This window comes from Pygoscelis adeliae, unplaced genomic scaffold (genome assembly GCF_000699105.1).
Source record: "Pygoscelis adeliae isolate BGI_AS28 unplaced genomic scaffold, ASM69910v1 Scaffold42, whole genome shotgun sequence".
Taxonomy (NCBI): Eukaryota; Metazoa; Chordata; class Aves; order Sphenisciformes; family Spheniscidae; genus Pygoscelis; species Pygoscelis adeliae.
Window position 1 is genome coordinate 6,874,766 of NW_008824283.1, and position 22,961 is coordinate 6,897,726.

General features: G+C 38.7%; 1 protein-coding gene across 1 annotated transcript in view; it reads right to left on the reverse strand.

Moving 5' to 3' along the window:
* The window catches only part of SLIT3 (slit homolog 3 (Drosophila)), a 260,861-nt gene that overhangs the window by 115,024 nt on the left and 122,876 nt on the right, over positions 1 to 22,961 (reverse strand). Inside the window, exons 12-14 of the mRNA XM_009318576.1 lie at positions 12,047 to 12,197; positions 10,736 to 10,810; positions 1,881 to 2,024 (exon numbers count right to left, since the gene is read on the reverse strand). Coding sequence (XP_009316851.1) covers positions 1,881 to 2,024; positions 10,736 to 10,810; positions 12,047 to 12,197 — 370 coding nt within the window. The remainder of the gene's footprint in view (positions 1 to 1,880; positions 2,025 to 10,735; positions 10,811 to 12,046; positions 12,198 to 22,961) is intronic.

Here is a 22,961-nt window from a genome sequence, read left to right on the forward strand (position 1 = left end):
GTATTGCAACTGGGGTGAAACGATGTCAGAAAAGAGTCACAGGGCACAGAGACACACACCTTACACATGGAGTACTAAGCTGTCTGGAAGCCAGGTTGCAATTGCAAGATGGGATGACTGAATTTGGATGTCAATACATCTTGCACAGCGATTTATTACATTTCAGGAAACATACAGTCTTTTAAAAACTGGACCATGACCCTGTCCAACGTGGCTTCTTTGTAAAAGACCACAATTTTAATGCTCAAAGAAAGTCAATTAATGGATAGAAATATATGTCCCTGTCGTGGTCCCTGCTGAAACCAGGACAGTCCCTCAAGCCAAAACCTTTGGTTCCGTATCATGGTTCAGCATGCACTGTGTGCCCTTTTTGAAGGAAAACTTATACTTACAGATCCTCATATCATGCTGTGTATATTTAGACTGCTTTACCAGCTAGGGGGAAATGTAGGTCAGGTCAGCAGGATAGCTTGAATGTTAAGCATCTTTTTATTAAAGAATGCTGAATTTTGTTTAGGAGGACTGCCACAGGCTGCTTTACAGTATAAAAATTAATTTAGTATCTAAGGACAGTATTTTCAAATCCCTTAGTAAAGTGCATACATTAAAGAACAGATGGCTGTAACCACAGAAAAATAATGTTAAAGGAACAGCAAAAGAAAAGTTCCCTATTCATCATTACAGGCCAAAGTCCTTGAAGTGAAACTTGGATTTCTTTTTACACTTGAGTAAGGACTGAAATAATTGTGCCATGGTACTTTGCAACATAAGAAGTATTTGCTGCTAATGAATAAATTGCAGATTTTAAATTGCATTTTGATTCCTAGAGTCTATTTACTGACAGCATCCACCTAGTCAAGTGCTTTCTTTCTACAGCAGGGAAGACTATGCAAGAGAGATATTTTTCACATACAGATCACACACATCGCCTGGCATGAGTCTTTGCTGTCACCAGAAGCCTAGTCCCTGACTACTTCTCAGGATGGTGGATGGGGTGGATTAGACACCATCTTGAAATCTTGTCTGTGATCCTTCTTCCAATATAACTTTTAACATGAAAATAAATTAGTGTTAGGTAGTATGAGTTTACGTCTAAGCGTTAGTTCTCAGAAATAAATTACAAAGGTTGTCTAAGCACAAAAGTAATGCCAAACTGATTTCCTATGCATTTGTGCTCTATGTCTCCTTCACACTCTCCCCAACCACAACCACATTAATAATATACCCACACATAATTTTTATGGTAGTTGGTATGGGCAAGAAAGAGCATGCAGTGGCTAGTCCAAAGCCACGCCTGTGCTCGTGGGCTACTACACCTGATGCAGAGTGAGCAGACAGCTACTTTCTGTCAGCAGGACCTGTAACAGTTTGGTTATGCCTGCCTTAAAGTTGCTTAGCTATACCTGTTTTGGTGGCAGCAATAACTTGTGTCTTCTCTCCCAACCTACTGATTTCATATAGTTTGTAGGATATTAAAAATCTTTTAGGCTCCTAGCCTCCTTTGAGGTTTGGTATAAGCAGACCAACAATTCCAGTTTGGGTGGAGGCGGAGTAGGAGTATGGACTAATAGATAGCAAACACATTCCTATATGTCTTGTTTCCATAGGAAATAACAAATAATAAAAGTATTAAATGATTAAAAGTGCCCAAATTTGACCCATGAGAGGTTCACCATCACGTTACTCCCGAAATTCTTGAAAATCTGATAAATCTCAAACCTACCCCGGACTAGAAATATATTGAAGCGTTCATGACAGTGATACAAGACCCTGCCTTAGAGCTTGTTGTCTAGTAACAGATATTTTAGCAGGCTTTGCTGAACTTGAGCACTCCCCCTCGACTTACAGAGGAACAAAGAAAGACAGGTCTTTGCACTTACAATGTCTTTAGCCCTGTGAGGCCTCTAAACATTCGTCCATGCACTGATTCCAGTTGATTCTCTGTCAGAATCAGCTCCTGCACTCCTGAAGCTCCATCAAATGTGCCTTCTCGGATCTCCTTGATCTTATTGTTGCTTAGATTTCTGGAAGGACACAATCAGTCACAATAAGATAATTATTAGTGTTCTATTCCAAACATATGTCATCACGCTGGAAGGAGAAAGATAGGAAGAATATGTGCCTTTTAGTGGTTATCTAGCGAGACATTCATTCAAGTTCAAAAGTATACCTACTGTACTTACAAATAGTTCCCCTTCACTCATGAAAACCACAATTATATCAGGTACATCAAGAGTATTTAAATTAATGGAATTACCAGCTCTTACACCTCATGTCATTCTTGCTTATAAGGGTCTCAGGGATACAGTAAGTGGGGGTTTCTAACATCTGATTAATGTCCATGAAGTTATGGACCATGCTAGGGACTGGGTGCTCATCTGGCAGAGATGAGAATAAGAATCAGTTAATGTTACTACCATTGAAATAGGTACCACACATTGAAACATGGACCGCTTTGATTTAGTGTACCAGGACCTCTACCCTTTTTAAACTCAATGCTGGAGTAACATACAAAACTGTGCGACTGCGTGTAGCTGATACAAATTTTAATATGTGCACTCATGAACTCCCAGGCACTTAAATTTAACACCACCACTCCAAATGAAATGAGTATCACTTAATTCTCAATTCACAGCTACTGCAATATACAGCATTATTTTCTAAATATTTACTCTGCCTATACAGTCTCAAGATGTTTGCTTATAGATCAACATTGGAAAACTTCAATCTACAAAGTCAAATAAAGTTCTGATGAAATGCAAAATTAATCTTTTGAATATTTCATATTTGTGAAAAACCCAGTGAGTAGAAAACTTCTGAATGATAAAATGCCATTAGAGATGCATAAAAATAAGTGGCATTTAATTATTTAAAGCATTTATATAAAAGGTCTTAAGCACATTATAACCTTGGGCCTCAGTCCTTCAAGCATCTCCTATGATGCCCTGTATAGATTATGATGAATAATTCTATTTGTTTAGGTTTATGACAGGAAACACTATTCTTTGTTTTACTGTCTACAACAAAAAAGAGAAAGTAAAAGATATGCTCTTGCTCTCAAGAAGATGCCAAATTCCAACACTATTACTCATACTGAATAGCACGTTATTCCAGAAATGATCCCAGTACACACGCAGCATGAGTAATAGTTTCAAAATCCAATTCCAGGTGATATAAAACAAATGACAAGGTATCAGATTAACACCTGGGATACTCTGCTCAGAAGAACAGGCAATCTTGCTGGGATAAAAGTTGACAGAAGACATGGCAACAGGACAGCTTGGCCTCAGATAGAAATAATGTGGGTCTTGGTCTTTGCAGAAGTCATCACTTAATAAAAAAAAAAAAGGTTGAGTCTTGGAGATATGTTTCATGTGGGAAACTTGAGTATGCTGGTTTATGTCTGCTGAACAACTGTCAGATAGTGGGCCCTACAGCATGTGGCCCATCACCTCTTGTGCATTCTGTGATCAGAAAGAATAGGAGTATGCCAGCAATCAGCCAAAAATAACATAAAAACATGTAGAAATACTTACATGCAGATTTTGCTTTCCAGAAGTTTAGTACTTTGTGCTAACACTCACATGAAGAGTTTATGTTCAGTGTCAAAGCAAGTCAAGGAAGGATATTCTGACATATGCATTTAATTTTGGGGCTCAGCTATTTCTCTAGTGGAAATATTTATAGCTCAGCATCTCTTTTGAATGCTGGCATAAATAATTGCTCCCAATGATCCTTCTCCTGGTAAAGATCATGCCATGATGCATATTTGCACAAAAATAAACGAATAAATAAGTAAATGTCTGTAGTGGGAAGGGAGGGTGAGTTACTATAATACACAAAGACTTTGACTTTCAATTCACAGATTGAAAACTGACCTATACTTGTAGTTACAAAGTTTTATTAGTTAGTTTTTGCTATCTAAAAGATATTTAGTCACATATATTTAAAAATGGGTGCAATTTTAATGGGTGATTAGATACTCAAGGCAAAAAAGAGCAAATCCTGCAGAAAAAGGCTGGCCATAATTTGCAAAGGAATTGGCACCTTTATACAATCCACACCATCTGAATTTTAATTGCTGTCAAAGAACTTCTGTAGATAGGGAACTTCACTCATTTGAGTTAATTATGCCTGATCATTTCAACAACAAAAAATTATCCAAAAATATGCTAGCAGTTTCAGAAGGCGGCAGTTATATATACCTTTCCCATGCAAAAGATTTGAAAATCCAAAATTAAACGCTATGGTGAAATCAAAGTTGCAAGGCACAGAAAAGACAAGCTTTACAATAATAGATACGTAAAGATGACACTGCCCTGCAATCCTGCTTGGAGTGTTGTCGAAGCAGATGTTCTGCCAACCTGGATTTCTCCATTTGCCTTCCTGAATTAAAGCTTCCCATACCAGAAGGCAACAAAAAAAAAAATATGGTAGATGACACTCAAAAAAGAAAAAAGTATTCTCCTTAAAGTCTGACCTACTAGAATGATAAACATGAGACATTACAGACTTTTCAGTCTAGAATTACCAGCAAACATAATCAGCTGATACAAACCTTGAAAAATGAAAGCAGTGAAACTTTTGCCTGCTCTGCAACTCAGAGAGCCCTACTCCGTCCTTCCCAGCACTAAAAGAATCCTTCATATATGATCATAGCACTTGACAAGGAATTTTTTTATCAGAAAAAAACTTCTGACAGACTTTACAGCAAACTCCCATTACAGAAACCCCCCTCCTCTTGCAATGCTAAGCTTCTATAAGGAATTGTTCTTCAATACAGGAAGAGAGTGGAAAAGAAAATGAGTCTTGAGTATTTCCCAAGATACCTATACCCTCTGGCAGGACCCATATGGGAACTGTAGTCAACCTGGTCACTCAAGAAAGGTTATTGTTTCCGTAAGGACTCCCTGATTTACCCTGGTGATAACATTTAATCCTATATCTAGACTTTTATTTTGGGCAAGAGGTCAAAAGAAATTTTCAGAAAGCCTGGGTTTACTTTATATGGGGCTGTGAATAGGAAATGAACAGATCTAGGAAGTTATCAAGGTGACATTGTTCACACAGCTCACTTTTCAGTCAGATTTTATTTACTTTATGGCTAAAGTTTATAATAATATTATTTCTGTTGATCTTATAACCAACACAGAACAAGCTGGATTCTATTCAGAGTTAACAGAACCATTCATCCTGCTGTACCTGCTGGGTCAATTTTAACATTCCAGCATGCTGTTCATCGCTGCGTTACCGACAGACCTTCCCACAAGAACAACCACCAGAGCGCAGTCCAACTGCAAAGGCTCTGCTTGGTCTCACCTTGAACCTTGTACCTTTATCATACAAACAACCTGTTCTGAGTGGAGGTTTCCCTAGAGTATTTCTGTCTGTTGATGATGTGTTTGGAATTTTTAAATATACGTTAGGAGGAAAACCCCAATACTGTTGCATTCTTCTGGAAGAAAGATGTTTGCTGACATGTTACAGCTTTTACCAACAGTCTGGCTGGCTTTTATAGAGTGAGTTGTTCTCAGAAGCAGGATGGCACTGAAAGTCTTAAATACTACAGACAGACAGTGAAGTATGCCCAGTGACACTCCTACATTCATTCAGCAGAGCAGACTGATGGCCTCGCTGGTAAAAAAGGGGGGCACATGATGAGCCCAAATGCCATGTAGCACAACACTCTACAAGATCATTTCCAGAAAATAAAGTCCGTTGCTGTATAACAAGTGACAGATGACTGCAACCTCAATTGCCATGGCAAAATTTATGCTTAGGGGAAAGAACAGCAGGTAACAGCTGTTTCCAAGGACACGAACTACTTTTACCTCCCCAAGAAACTCGAGATTCTGTTTTTTCAACTGACTTCTAGTCTGCAAACTTTATCATGATTCAGTTTTATTTTGCATGTAAAATGTGTTAAATCCTGGGCTGACACTCCATACAATTCAGCGTAGGAGAAATATTTACAGACAAATTAAGCCTCCAAAAGCAATTTATACTAGAGGCGGGGTTGGCAGTACCAGCTATTGCCAAGACAGCCTGACACTTCCTGTCAGAAGACCGTACTTTATGTTCACTTCGTAACATCGGCAAGATTTAACAGAATGAACTGTCAGATGTCCCTTTCAGGTTTTGAGGTAAATATTTTTTTATTGTTCTTATTCTCCAAGAAAAGAGGTCAGTCCCAACCTTACCTCTGTGAATGGTAGTGTTGCCCCTCACCCCTGCCTGATGCAAGATCTTGCTGTGTTGAGTGAGAAGATCTCCCACTGGCAAGATACTCCTCTGTGAAAGGCAGAAGCTTCCAGATCCCAGGGCTGGAGGGCCGCAGGTCCCGGAGCCTGTCTGTCTCACAGGGGTAGGATACCCCCAAAAACCCAAGTCATGGAGCTGCTCCCACTCCTATGGAGCTCAGAAACGCACCTTTGTATTTCTCCTGCACTTCAAGCAGATTCAAATTGCTCTTTTCTAACCACCCTGCAAAACACTAGCAACACAGTTCTTGGAGCCTGGAAGTCACTGCAATGTGACTTTAGCTTTCAGAGACAAGTCATACCTCTACACTTGCCAGATCAGGTGAGGTAATACTGTAAGAACACAATGAAAGCAACACAGAGTTCAAGACATTTTGCAAAACCCACTGGAGAACCCCGTAAATTACTTCTGAATCGGGTTACATCTGTCTACAGGAATTTTTATTCTACTGTAAAGAGCATTAAACGTAAAGATGGATTAAAATTTAGGTTATGAAAATAGCATTATGTATACGGGATTTTGCAGCTAATTATTGAAGTTGATGGTTTTTTTTTTAAAAAAAGGCATATGCAGACATGTTAACCTTTTAAAAACCAGCAGGGTAATCTTAGCAATTTAATTCCTAAACAAAATGTGGCATAACTTTGCATTATGGATCTGTGACCTTTACATTTCTATATCAAGAATTCAATTTTGTTTTGCATTAAAATTTATTAAATCTTGGGCTGACACATCATACAATAAGATTCAGCTTAGGAGGAATATTTACAGACAAATTACACCCCAAAAGCTAATTATATATTAGAGGTGGGACTGGCCGTACTACCTATTGCAAAGGTGGTCTGACACTTCCCATTTTTTTAATGTTTACCTTATAACATTGGCAAGATTTAACAGAATGAACTGTCAGATGTCATTTTCATGTTTAGAGGTAGACACTTTTTAGTTTCATTTTTCTTTTTTTTAAACAAAAGAAGGAAGTTCACCTATTCCAGGAAATAAAGCTAACCAAAATACCATTTTTCTCATATCTCAAAACTCTGATTTTGTGAAAAGCCCAAAACACTCAAATAAATTCTGATTTCAAATTTGCTAATTGATAACTACCATGTAGGTGTTTTATTCAAAGGATACATCTTCCCTGTGAAAATCTATTAGGATTTGGCTGAATCCTTAGTCTTCAACAAAGAGATTTAAGATTCCTGCCACAATCCAAGGAGACTGCAAGACATATTTTTTTTGAAATTTGAATTTTAGGAGCTAATTTTCCAGAGGTTTTTTCACTTCAGATTCTTCTTCAGATGACATCTTCTCATGTCTCTCAAGACAGTGCAGGACACAGAGCTATAGACTGTGCAAAGTTTGGGACTGGGCACATTTCTCTATCCAAGTACCTACTCTACCAATTCCAGGCAGTATTAAGAAGTAATGTCCTTGGCTGGATAGAGAGGGGGCCCCAGAGAGATCTGTGAAGGCTATAAAAACAGCTCAAGGCAATGCAGCGGAGTAACAGTGTGTGAGGGCTAGGGAAGGGAGCCTGAGTGAGAAGAGTAGGAGTTTTGTCAGTGGCTAGAGAGAGGTAGAGAGAAGAGGGACAGGACACTGGCCTTACGCTGAGGCAAAACACGATGAGAATAGAAACTGCACTGAATCAGGAGATGAGGAACCTAGCAAGGGCTTGGGACAAGAGTCCAACTGAAAATTATTATGTGAATATATAATTAAAGACTATTTTCACGTATACACACTGGAGCATCCCTAATATGTCAATGCCAAATCTATGAGTACTTCCCTTTGGAATCTTATTAGAAAACCCAAGGGACTGCAATATGCAGCACCACACGTACAGACATGGACAACTGACGGAGCTTGAGTGACAAAAGAACAAATGTGAGTGTACACTTAGAATGCAAGTAAAATCTGAATCCTCCTTAAAGTCCAATTTACAGACCACCTCAGAGTGTTTATGTTATAAACCAAAGCTACACTTAAGCTTAATGTAAGAGGAGGAGGCACCAAGATGAAACACCCATCAAGAGGAAGGAAGAACTAATTCCTCTATCTCTGGAATTATGCTGGAGCTTTACTAGTCAATGTGGAACCGATGTACTCTTGAAGTAGTTACTTTGCAAATTTCCTTGACACAGACCTACAACTAGTCTTAAACCGAAGTGAAGGGCAATCAGAGGGCAAACATTCAAATGCCCATTCAGATATTCTGGTACCTGATATTAAGATTCATTTCAGAAGAAGGAGAATTACAGGGATTAAATAAAGAAAAAAAAAAAGGTGATTTAGGCTAATGGCCTGCTGCTGCAAAGCTCTGAACTGTTTTCTTAAGCCTAGGAAGCAATGCAATTTCCAGACAGATTCCTCCACCTGCTGTTTTCCTTTAACAGACTTTAACTTGAACAGACAAGGAATATGATGAGACAGAGTCAACATTACCAATCAAATAACAGTAAAAATTCTTGTCCCTTATACACACTGAAAAATGGGGGATTGATCATATTATTCCTCCTTAATTTAATAGCAGCAGTAAGGCTTAATGAAGAGCACATGCATCACATTCCTGCCACACACACAGAGCTGCTGCATTAGGACCATTAGCAGCGGCAATCCCATCCACTGGTATTTCCTTACATTCCCCTTCTTGCATGATGGAAAGAGGCCTATTAGCAGCAGAAGAATACTTAGTAAAGGCCAAATAATAACATAGAAGGAAAGGGGTGTTTGTTTGCTTGTTTGTTTTTTTCTGGTAACCCCTTCCCTTCACAAAATGGAACTAGAAGAATTAGGAAAAAGAAGTCTAATGTGGCTTTTTAAGGATAGAGCTACTGAGTAAGGTTATGGTTGAAATGTTGCTCTGCTTATATGAAAAAACACCCTTTTCAGAAAATCCCTTTATTCCAATTGAGATACTTCTTTACAACATCAGAGAGAACACAAGAAATTAGCTCAACTACAAAGATTACCTAAAGAGTGTCTGCTTGGAGGCTACCACTAAAAAAATCCATGAGACACACTTTTTATGAGGTGTAGGGCACAACTACTTTTTGCCATCTGTTTGAACTGCAATGGTACGCCTCAGTTCTCAACGCCTGCCAAGAACAGAGCAGAAAGATTTTTTGTTTCACAGGAAACAAACTCTTAAAAAAACTCTCATAACTGCTTCATGCTGCATTTATACATAACAATACAGCCCTGTCGAGGCATCCCTCCCACCTCGGTGATTGATGGGAACAGGAAGGACAGCACCATAACTTGCCTACGGTAAGTTTTAAATAAAATGAAAGAAATTATTTCAGCTATCACACCTCTCCAACTTTCAAAACATAAATCCTGAAGGTTTGATGAGGACAGATGCTTTCCTATTTGTGTATACTTTTATATATCATGCATTTTTAATTCCCATTTACTACCTACTTGCACAGACAACAGAGCACTTCAACAACGTCAACAACTTTTTCTAAGTGCGCTGTAGCTACAACTTATGGATCATTCTTAAAATACTAGGCTAATGTATATGATTAATTCCCCAAGTCTGGTGGCCTCTACTTGCACAAACACAACTCCCACTCCCAAACCTGCACTGCTGCATCTGAAACTCTTGCAGAAACAAAACTGACATAAGAACCCCACTACAGTTGTCTCCAAAGCCACTGAGATCTTACATGGATTCAAATGGCTAGGAAGCTCCAGATGGCAGAAAACACATGAAATGAATGCAGAACAGAAAGCCTGGTTGGTCGGTTTCCCTAAATTACCTTGACTCTAGCAATAAAATCTTACTACAAGTAAACAGTTAGATGAGACATTAACAATGGCACCATAAGTTAAAAACTTTAAGTAACTTCAGAAAGATCCATTTAGAGACTGTCAGGAGGTATCTAACAAATTATTCTCTTTCCAAAACACAGCTCTTATTAAATATATATATTGTACAATGCCAGGACTCAGACTGTTAACAGATTTATTTAGATATATTTGAATGACTGATCTCTAAATTAGCTAATTGATTCTCCTCCTTAAAATAATAATGATCAAAAGAAGCTGCCTTGCAATCTATATCTTGTAATATCATTTTCCTTTGGCTATTTGAAACAATCACAATAGTTGGAGTCATGCAATACATTCAAAAGACAAACCCCAAATGCTAAACTTTGTAGCCATTTCTAACAATAAGCATACATCTGAATAAATTCTGGGACAGAATTCCCTTCAGTCTCCATGAGTCGAAGACTTTAAGAAATATAGCCTAAAGAAATACTGAAATGTCAGCCTAGGGATCTTCACCTCTCACTGTGGTTTAACTGGGCCTGCATCTAACAGGCAACACATTCAGTTTCCTTAAATTCTCATTAAAAAAGCGATTTCTGCTACTGCAGTACTAAATTATAAAAAAATTATCCCTTCCTCCTTCCTTATAATCCAAGGCAGCATGTATTCTAACAAGCAAGTGACTCAAACTTACATTTTTCTGAGGTTGGGCAATTTCTTGAAGAGTCCGATAGCTTCCAAAACAGAAATATCGTTGTCATTCAAACGCCTGATAGGAACAAACAAAAAGACATTTAATACTTCACAGATGTCTGTAGGTATACCTCCGTGACATACAGAGCTGCCACACAGAGAACTATGACCTTTGCTAAGCAAGACACTATCTGCCATCTCTCTCAGACTCCTAGAGTGAAGAGTTTAGCTCTGAAGGAAAGGGAACATGGGAGACTATCTATAGTAAAAACTTACAATGCCTTTAAGAGTGTAATGCCAAAGGACAGTGTCAGAATGCCTTCTTCTTCCAATGCACAGGATAAGGGACTATTAACCTTAACCATTAAAAAGCCTTGTTCACGTGACTAAACCTCCCTCACGCATTCTGCTACAAAAGACATGCAATCGGAGATGTGGTCCCTGTAAACAGAAGGGATCTGATTTCAGGTCCTTTCCCATCAAAGTCTACTGGTCTTCAAAATTAATGCAAAGGCCACTGTCTTGGCAGGTTTGGGATGCAAAATTCTTTCTCTGATTACAAATGATCCATTTTTCTATGTAGAGACTTTGCTGTCTTTCTGGATGTGTCTCTCACATTTTTCTATCTTAACTTCAGATCAACAATTTTTATGGGGGTTTAAATAGAATACTTTAAGTACAATAAATAGAATACTATCACAAAAAGAGAATTGTGTTTGAAGGGGCTATTGATATAACAAAAGAACAAGATTCTTAAGTTACTAAGTAATAAACATGTTTTCTCACACTCTATTTAACAGTATATTATGTTTATAATTCCTAAGAATCTCTAAAAGCAAACACATTTCATAAAATCACTTATAGCTTAACAACACACTAGTTTTAGCGAGAGCCATTTCACCCAAGTAGCAGGCACTGCTGAAATGGAATGAGTTCCCGATCACAAATTTAACTCAAAAGGGTTAATCCATTTCTTCAATAAAAATGACCAGATGCACAGCCAAATGACTCAAAGGTAGAATGAAAAGGAACCAAACAGCTTGGGCCACATAACAGGTCAACACTTCAAGACAACACACACAGGCAGCTGATGCACAGGGCCATGGCTCCTTTCTCATCCCCACAGTTGCCATGAATGCTAAGGAAATAAGAGAGTTGTGGTTCTCCTTTTAAATAAAATTAACTTCCCCTTTTTCACACAGGGATTTAAAGTAGAAGGTGCCTTGAATTGGTCTGAGTCCCTTTTACAGCCTTTAAAAACTAGGAAAACCAGCACGCCCTGCTGAGCACATCTTGGAGAGCCAGCACTTACAGATCAGTAGTATATTCAGGAAGGTGACTGGGTAATCGGGTGAGTTTTTGGTTGGAGCAGTCTACAATTGTTCCCTCGCAGCGACACTTCTCAGGACAGACAAGGTCCATGAAACACTTCCCGGTGAATTTACTTCTGTAATCCTCTGACCCTGCAATAAAAGGAAAATATATTCCAGCAAACAGCTCCTGATAACTGTAGCAATCAGAGATTTTATGGAATCTGTTCTCAACACCGCCTCCTGTCAGCTCCCAGCTCCTGCACACAATTTTAATACTTGCCAAAGATTTTTGTTCAGCACTTTTTCAAATCACTCCCAAGACTAGCCTCTGTTATTTCACTCTTCCCTTGACAGATTAATTCCTTGTCTAACAAGCCTACCTGTTAAGGTATTTTTTGAAACACCTCTAATTAGCTGTTTGAATCTGCTTCAAAGGAGCTCCAGCAGTCACTTTTTCCCATTTGGAACTTAGTCCAGCAACAAGGAAAAGGGATCTCATGAAAGCAGGGGCTATCTTGGTGCATTCAAATGAGAAAGGATTTTTAAAGATGTCATTAAAAAGCCCAAGATTTTCAGACCTCAGCTATTAGAGTTATTTTTGAGAGCAATCTTTTATGAGAGAACCTTGTAAATTTTCCAACAATTAGATACCTTTATTAACTATGTTAAACAAACAGCAGAGGAAAGTAATAGCAGTTTAAATCATTTTCATTTTAATTAAGGAACGGGTAGACCATACTTAGTGAGAAGCACTCCCTAATGTACCATAATACCATGATTGCCAGACCTCTTTGACTAGGTTTTTGACCCGTTCTAATGAAATGCTTTTCCAATTAGGCTCAGAGAACTAATCTGTCCTTTTCAGGTTTGGTTTTTCTCCTTTAATAACAGCAGGTTGGAAACTTGATCTCTGTGCTTCAAGGAACCAGGAGTATTAATAAATGTGTATGTAAGCAAAGTGTTGCCAAGACCCTGCCATGCAATACCTGCCCACTCACTTCATATTTCATAATGGAAGCACCAGAATTGTCTCAGGAACCTTGTGTAATGCCCAGTGATCATAACCAGCAAGAAGTATTTTTTAACTTTTCCAGCGTTTTAAAAGTCAATTGCAAGGCTTTCTCAGGAATGATCTGAGCAAGTTCAGTTTTTAAGAACCTGAAAACATCAATAAAAAATTAAACCTGAGCTGAAATTTGTTTTTAGAGACTTGATGACATTCTTCACCTGCTTCCCCTTCCCAGACTGATAAATACACCACTGCTCATTTTATGACCGCATACTATTTTCTGTAAGAAAAAAGAAGTCACCTAAACCCACCATTATTTTAATTTATGTTACACATTACCTCCACAGGGCGATGCAGTGAAAGCAAGCAATTCTGCAGGCAATCTAACATTTTGAGTCCACAGACACACTTCGGTTTAGTTTTGTAATTCCGAACTAGATTATGAGAAACATCACACACAGCTTTGTACCTTACCACTTCTGTGGTGCTAAATACTTTGCAGGTTAACATGCTCATTGTAAATTACACATCTCAAAAGTGAGACTTGGCTACTGTTTTTTAGCTTGACAGCACAGCACTTAAAATATTAGGACCACTGGGCATTTTAAAGTATTATAAAAATACACTCTAAGCCTTTCCCCACACCACCATCATTTAAACTCTTACCCTTTCAAAAAACCCCATCTGATTTCCAGTCCTAAAAATTCCAGGCTTGGTAGTCAGGCTAAAATGTCAAGTGATGAGCGTATTATGGCTTGATTACAAGAACATACAGCTATTCTTTCTTAGGTCTATGAGACAGTACATTTGGCTGTTTATGATTCCTTGGAAATAATGCCAAAGATGAACAGTTATCAGGACCACAGTTTATTAAAAACTGCGACAATTACAGTACTCCTTGAAAAACCCAACAAAATTTTTCAGTGATCAGAAAGTGTCCTGGATATCCCCAAATTAACCCTTGAAGAATCACTTCTAATTTTCATTATAAAAGCTTTCTTTGAAAGAATAATCACAAATGTCATGAAGTTACACAGAGTAAAAATTTATTAAGTATAATTTTTAGTCTACTGATAGATACAAGATACATCTTCTTATGGGAAAAAAGAAAAATGGGAAAGTAAGTGGAATGCTTTATGAAGGAGAAAAAGGGGTATATAATATTAGAGGGTGAAAATCAGGTTTTCGTTTTCTCTCAAGCTTTCTGGCAAAGTAAATAAAGTATATTTACCACATTTTTACTTAGCAGTCTCACTCTCTTGACGGCATACAACCTTCCACACTGCATCAGCTGTAAGAAGTTGATCTTGCCTGGGCATCAGTCCACTGCCTCCACGCTTGCAACAGGGGAAAGCCCTCTCAGCTCAGCAGAAGAGGAAGGGAGCAAACATCACCTTTGTACTTTTATTTCTTTCTTTCTCTCTCTCTCTTTTTTTTTTCCTTTTCCTTTTTTTTCTTCTAAGTTACCCAGGTAAGCACCGAGTCACAAGTAATCAGTAGCATGTATATGCTCAGCAAATACTGTTTTCCATTAGACTGTGAGACAGCAGTAATCAAGACTAGATAAAATTTACTATTTGACCTGAGCCTTGAGATGACTTGGACAGGTGGCTGCTTTATTAAGATATTCCCATCTGGGATATTAATGTGAAATTCAGCCATCTGCTTGCAGAACTATTTAAGTGCGTATATCCATTTCTCCACACAGGGCTTTATCAGTGTACTACTGCAGGGCTCTGAGTGAACATGACAGGATTCAGGAAGTACAATTAACCATCACGTGCATGTAGTACTTCTTGCATGCTATAAAATCACCTGTGGAAAGCCGTGGAAAAGAGATGCAGGACAGGCACAGAAGAAACACTTGGCTTCATTTTACTATTCCAGACCAGCCATTTGGTAATTTTATTATACCTGAAAGCATGTGTGCACTGTAGCTGAGAACTCTGTGAAGCTTGGCTGAATGTAAAACATGACCTGGGTGTTTCTAGTAATTTCCAAAATTAAAAATAATTAAGTGTGCTGTAAAATGAGTAGCCAAGGCAACAGCAAGGCCTGTATTTAACTGAGGGCAACTGTGTTTATCTGAGTTGCTCTTATCAGTTACTCTGATAACATTTTCATTTCGCAACTTATGTGACACCACTATCAGGTACCAGGGCACTGCAATTCCTCAGTATGGTAAAACAAACACACATGCCATTCTACAAAACAGCAGTATGAGATAAAGAAACACCACATTTCCAAGTGCTCAAAAATTTTAGGTGCCTTTCTAACACCCACATGGAGAAATTAAACAACAGAGACAAATACCTTTTTGTTCTATTCTTCTTTTTAAGCATTGTTTAGCAAACCTGATTTCAGTTTTTAAAACTTCGCTTTGCCCAAAGGACTTAAAAGGAGTGCTGGATGATCTATTCTGGAAAAAATCTATCTGTCTCAACAGGGGCTTGAATACTGATCTGATATATTCATTCTAGAAAAGATGGATCCAGCTGCCTCAAATTTGGCACCAAAAATATGATCACAGAGATCACTCGGACTAAAACTTGGACAAAAAACCAGGAATCCCGACACTCACTTCTTCATGTAACCACTAAATCACAATTCTCATAGGTTTTCAGGAAAAAAAAGGAGGTACGTTGTTCGTCGTAATTTCACATTGGTCGTATTAATTCTTATCAGTAATTACAGAGAAAATCTAAGAATTTCAGATGTCCTTCTTTGATGGCTCCACAACAGATATGTAACATATTTGCAAGATGAGGCAGTATTTCCATATAAGAAAACTTCTGTACGAGGCTCTCAAAGTCCTTTATGAACAGGTGTAATTATCTCTGTTTTACAGAGGGGGGAAGTTAGGCAGAAGTATGTTAAAGATCTTATCTAAGCTGTTCAAAGCTAAAATGGTCCATTTGGGTATCAGCTTTGTGCTATGCAACTATTGGATAATCCTCTCTTCATACAGGCCATGTTACCCATGTCATTTCAAGAGATAAAAGACAATGCTTTGCAGACTCTTCTGAAGTTCTTTTGCAGTATACTTCTTCATAATGAAATGCCAGTGCATTAAGATTGCTCAGATCAGGTCCAAAGTTACGTTAAGTAGCAGGCATCTTGTTACAGAAGCGGCATCCAAAGTTACCTCAAGTAGGACTCACTGGACAGCTCAAATAGAGAGATGTAGCTTACGTTATTTATAAGGTAAGAAGACAAAAAAGATTTTTCATCTCTGTAGGTATGGCTGGAATCACCCTTGAATCATATTAAACAACAGGATGCCTAACTTCTGCATTCTAAGAGCAATTAAACAGATTAATTACTTAGAAATGGTTATTCTGCATGCAAGCCCTCTGGAAAGTCTGTCGCAAACAACACTAGGGCTCCCCCCTGCAGTGCCCGGGAGTCTGGTTAAGCAACACTTCACCTTTTTCATTTTTCCTGTGAGAAAAGGGGAATCTCTCACCTTTTGATGCTTCTGAAAACAGCAGAAGTATCCCAGCATGCCATGCGGCAGGGAGTATGCAGCCTTCCATGGTGCTTGACAGAACCATGTTCAATTCGTATTGTTCTACCACATGGTTAGATCAAGCACAAAGGAAAACCCCATGAACAGCCAGAGTCAGAGTTAGGCAGCGCCAAAGAGAGAAGAGCGTTGAGAGGAAGCAGCATGGAGAAGCACAAGCTGAAGGTTCACGGAGAGCTGCTCTCCACTCCACCCATGCAAAAAGGTGCTGGATACAAGAGGTCATCCTTTACGCTATAACTGCAGGAACACCCTGGAGCACAATTGGGGTTAGTGTACAAGAACAGAGCCCAGGCGAATTCAGAGACAGAACTAATATGATAGAAAATACTACCGAAGGACTGCAAACAGCTCCTTCCAGGAAGGATGTGCAACTTCCACCACATATTGAATGCCCAATCTACACTGCTCTTTATTAGCTACTTACTCTCTCCTGGTGTCTCCTTTCAGTATAAATGCCATTTTGGTTTGCTCCATTAATTTAAATGCAATCTTAGAAATACCTCAGCTCATATTAATAATAGCAGGTTCTGAGCTGATGGCCAAGCTCTGGCATTAAATGCTCCCCAAGCTCCCTTTGAGCCTGATTTCAGCTCCCAGTGGCCTTTCATGCTGGTGGCACTTACACCGACAATCTGTAATTACCACTGCTTTTATTTATTTTTTTTTTTCCAACCGCACTTTACAGCAAGGTAGCGCACACATGCTACTACAGACATATTAAGGCAAACAGGAGTATTCTGTTACTCTGTTTCTTGGCATAGTATTTGTTGGGTTTTGTACATCATTTGCTGATGGAAGCATTCTCTCTTTCCAATATCCTGGATTATTTCAAACAGCTTTACTTCTTGTAACTCATTCCTGCAAATTTGACATATAAAATAGGGCATTCAGTTTTGGCTTGACTACTCCCACTGAAATAAAACTCCCATTGACTTTAATGTCTGCAGAGCTATGCCAGTGGAGAGTGCTTTTGAAAGTCACATCTCAAATGGTCTTTCAGGCTTCACGAATGAGAGAGGAAGTGGCTGTCCTCTGCAGCTGCTCAGAACATTTTGCTGGACTTCAGTGAAGGTCAATGCTTGTGCTTTTAAAAAAAATACGACTTCCCTTAGTAAGGGGTTTGCATTGCCCAAAGAACAAAGTCAGCATCAAGCAGATTATTCATTGCCTACCTAGAGAACAATGCAAATACTTGAGCAGAGACGACAGATAATACAGCAAGGGGCTCTGCTTCACCATTTTGCTATGAACCAGCATTATTATGCAGAAAGTCAACACACAATTACTTGGGAACGCCAGAAAATAAGTACAGTGTTAACTTAGTCACCTCATACTGTGGGTTTGTGTACAGCAATGAAAGTAAGACAATTTGATTTACTGTCTATCTTTAAAATCTAAGAAAGAAACTAAAGCATCTTTTTAGGGGAACCTAACACAGTAAACCTTCAATCCCCACAAGCTGCCAAACTAGCCAGAGTCCTAACTGATACAAAAATTAGATTATTAATTTTCTTTTGTGACTCATGCAACATGGCACAGAGGCGCATTAATTTTCTTCCATGATTCATTCAAAGTATGCATAGCGCTGGAATCCACACCTCATTTATTTAGAAATTATACCTATAACTAGCATCCCTGCCAATAATTTTGTATGGTTCTAGCAAAGAAGGAAGCAGAGTTCCATATCCTTATTCCTACACTGGTTTAATTATGCAGCAATTCTGGCATGGGCTCTTCAAATAAATTCATCCACAGTATTCCGTTAAGCAATGAGAAGTAATAGTTCATATCTTCCAAAGACTGTTATATTATATATTGATTTTCAGTATTAAGTGGAATATCTGTAATAAACTCAGTAATTTCAGTGTCAATGAACTCTTGCAGTCCTACTGGAAACAAATGCAGTCAGAGCCCTGCAAACGTCTTCCTGAGAAACCCCTAGAGAATATTTTGAACAAGTCTCTATTCCTCTGCTGCACTAATTAAACACCGCTTACAATAACTGCCTAAGCTAATCATCAACTACAATGAACAAGAGGTACCAGCACACAAGAAAAATCTGCCAAAACCCTAATTTATGTCCCCAGAATACATGAGAGGCAAAATACTCCACAGGAACATTCTGGCCTTTCTGCTTGTTGCAGACTTTTATAAAAAGTGTACAGGAACATAGCCTCCTCCTCTTTTTTTTTGTTGTTTTGTTTTTTTTTTTTTAAATAAAATAGAAAAAAAAAAAAAGGGAAGCACACTATTTTGTAAATTACATTTTAAGAAAATATTCCATAAGCCTTTGGATGTACATAAGATCATTCCACATAAATGTTTGGAAAAAAAAGAAGTTGAAAAAGGAATGATCATATCTCCAGATATTTGCTGGTTTTCATGAAAACCCCCACCTTTTATATATACTCTACATACAAGCAGCATTGTATGGTTTGCTCTTAGTGTTAATTCACCTCTGATAATCCAAGTTCTGTTTGTTTATCAGTCGCTGAATCCACAGTTTGCTAAAAATTTGTATACAGGACCCTATTTTTAACTGTCCCATCAAGCTGTAACACCTCAGGAGACTGCTGCAGTCTCAGAATAGTCAGATGAAAATTTATTGTCCACTTGCAGGCTCAAACATTCTTGCACTGGTTTTAGCTGGCTAGCTCTCTTCATGCCAATGCCTCTCCAGTTATTTTCTTTATCCTATTCAAGTGACCACTATACACACAAAACAGTGCTAACTTGGCATCTCTGGTAAGTGTTGCTCAGCTTAATCTCAACACACGCAATGGCAATGTGAGAGAACAAACTTTGTCCCACCTTAGTTTTTGAGGTATCTGAGTTACAAGAGTAATCACTCAGCTTTCTGCCATAGCTAATGAAGACACCTCCAGAGGACAACTCAGAGCTCAAGTAAGGAGTCTATATTGCTCTGGACCCTGCCTACATGGGGAATCTAGGACAACTATGCTGTTTGGATGCCTAAGTGACATGGATGCATCTGTGACTCAACATTCATTCTCCCTCCTTTCATTGCCTCTTTACTATAATTGCAAATAAGGATGTTGGCTGGTAACAAAACAGTTCAGATGTGTAGTTTTTTGAAGACTACTTCAACTTAAAAATAAAATGAGGCACAGCCTTAAAATAAACTTTTTAGCTGGGACATGTCAATTTACTTTCTTATTAAGAACCATACTCTCTGCCAAGCAGACCCACCTGCTCTATGTTGAGCTTATGCTTCCTTGAGTAAAATGGTTTCCATTCTGCCTACTTTCCCTCTACTGCAGTGCAGGAAACCTTCACTACAGTGTTCATCACGAGCTAGTGAATAGTTAGAATAACTGACACAAATATTAACATAAAGATCTGAATTGCTATAAAAGATTTACAGAAAAGGGAGGGCTATAATCAGTATACAGTACAGCCAAATTACTTTTTCAACAGGAACAAGGGAATTTAGCTCCATTACTATTAGTCATAGCAGTCATGTTGTGTTCTCTAATGACTTCAACTTCAGAAATATTTAATGCAAACCAAAGCTCAAATATACTCAGTTACAGTGTACGGTGAAGACTTCAGGTTCATAATTCAGTCTAGGATTTAATCTGCAGGTGATTTGTTGCTGTTAAACAACCTGCCATTCAGATAGAGTTATTCTTATGCACAACAAATGCATATTCTCAGCTTCGCTATATTCAGCGTTTCTGAAGGTACTTTTGCTGAGTCTTTGTGTCTTTCAGGGGGGAAAAAAAGCAGAACACAGCATTTAACTGAATAAAACCAAAACAAAACACACAAAAAACCCCAGAGAAAGAAATCTGAATACAGTTAGTTTTCCAGGTGTCCAGATCATAGGCAATGCTTCACATTCCTTTCCCTCGCTCTGCTCAAGCAAAAGCCCTGGTGAGCAAAAGTGGTGGAGCTTGGCCTCAGACAAGATTTCCCACAAATGTGACCAAGCCTAGAGCATCCTGTGCAGGACTGCCAATCCCCACCACTGCCACCTCCAGCATGGACAAACCTACAAGCTGTCAGGGCTTGCTGCCTGGTCGGGCAGGAGCCGCTGGCGACCAGCATGCTAAGGGCAGGCATAATCGCGAATCCCCGAGCATATGTCACTGCAGCACTGTAGCAAGGCAGACAAGAGCAGGTACATATCAGTGCTTTTCATCAAACAGAAAATGCTAAGGGCAGGAATATGAATACATAGTCTGTAAATGACTATTTGCTTACTAAAAACGGAAGGAATTTGCAAAGTTGTCATCAGAGTGATTGGCAAATTATGGGAACAACTGAGAGTGTTTCAATCAGATAAATTATGTAAGATCTGGATTAAATTCACTTGCCTTTCATGACTTTTCAACACTGGTTGAGGAGTAACAATACATTGCACCTTTCATTTTCAGAGCTCAAAGAGCTTAAATAGTGTTTAGATGTCACTAAGAGCAGAGAAGGGGATAGATAACCTAGGGAGACCAAGAGGCAGGAATGTGTGAGCTGCCACAGGGACCGGGCAAAAAGCCCTGATGTGCAGCCTGCGTTCTCCCGACTGGGAACACTCCATCCATTGCAGTTCTATGCTTCTAAGGCTGAAACAATGCAGAGAAGAGAGAAGGAAATTTCAGGTGATCACAAGTAATAGGAACTCTGTTTCAAAGTAGACAGGTAACCCAAGAAAGGTGAATATGTATGAAGACAGAGACTGGAAAAGACACATAAAGAATTGGGAGGAAAACTGCAATTAGTAAGAAGAGGTTTTATCAAATGCCTTCAAAAATTATGAGTGAACAAACAGCAACTACACTACTATCTAATAACGGGATAACACAAGAGATATGACACTAGCCCTAAATCTGCAAGCTCTGGATCCATATGTACCACAGAGGCTGACTTTGATTTGGATTGGGTTAACAAGAAGCAGTGTCCAAAAAGGAGAGAATTGTGCTGGCAGATAGTTCATTGTCCTCCTCCTATTATTCCCTCTGCTATCTGGAACTGAAGTAACTAATTAAAGTCAATTAGATACAATGTATGCCCCAACGCAAGAGTAAGGAGGAAGACAGTTTTACTTCATAGTATTTCAAATAGTAACCTTATTTCCAAGATTCTTATTTCTAAGAATTAGAAGATCAAAAGCTCTTGTGATGTGGTGCTCGTAGATATACATACGCTTTGATCATTATCAGAAATGGTTTGTGTAGGTATGGCAGGTGGAACTTTCATTGCTTTTGAAATAGACAATATACTGAAAAACGCAAACATATCACAGGGAGAAAAAAGATATACAGCTGAATACAAGGGCAGCTCTCTGCAAAAGCTATTTCATAGAGTGTCACACAGCAATCAAGGATCCTGCCAACTCTTGAAGTGACAATAAGCTACCACAGAGACAACACAATCTGCTCATAGATTCATTTCCCTTCCTCCTAAAGCCCAGTGCTGCTTTAGAAAACAAAACTGCTGTGTGGTGAACTTAATCAAATGCTACTGGGCAGAAGATTTTTGTTGTTCTTTTTTCCCCCTATTCCTACTAAGAATGGGAGCCTCCAGTGACCTAAGGCTGGCAAGTACCATTGGATCCTTAGGTGGTCATAGTGAGCAATTGCAGCCAAAAAGAAAATGATCATCAGAATTGTTGCCACTGAAAATGACAGTACTTCTCTTTTCTAAACAGAAGAGAGAGAGAATTAGTAACAGCCTGTTCCTCCAATTTCTCTTTCAAGAACAACCTTTTTTTAGTCTCGGATTCTATAGCTCTGGGGAGAGAGTTGAGCAAGGGGGAGGTTTATTATTATTTTGGTGCATCGCATTAAATGGAAGGCAGAAAAACACGGGAAATAGTACCTATTGCAATCTGAGGCTTAAACATATTCGATAGTATATTCAACAGCTTTGCCTGTCTCACAGCCCCAGGCAAAAACATGCCCCTTTCCCTGCTGTTTCTTCATTTCATGCTATAATGCTTCCAATTCTCCTTTTAAACAGAATTACGTATATCATCTACCTGTTGCACAGAATCTCCTTCCTATGGCCACTCATAACCTTTGCAGATGTTGCTCCATCATTATCAGTAAAAGCTTGAGTCATTTGGTTCAGGGAGGAAATAGCACCTGGGAAAAGCACCTCGATGATGAATTAAAAAAAGAAGGCAAATTCTTCTTGCTAAATACTATCGAAAAGGATGGTGGGGAGCTGGAATAAAAACTGAAGGAAACAATATGCAGGGCGAAGTTTTCTAGATTTGATTTTTTTTTGTTTTATTTCTTTATTATGCTGCATGGTTTTGTCTTCACAGTTTCATTTAATTAATCAAATACAGTTCTGTTTACCATTTTTATCTCTGAGTGTGTCCTCTTGACGTTACCTTCTTGATGTTCCTCTA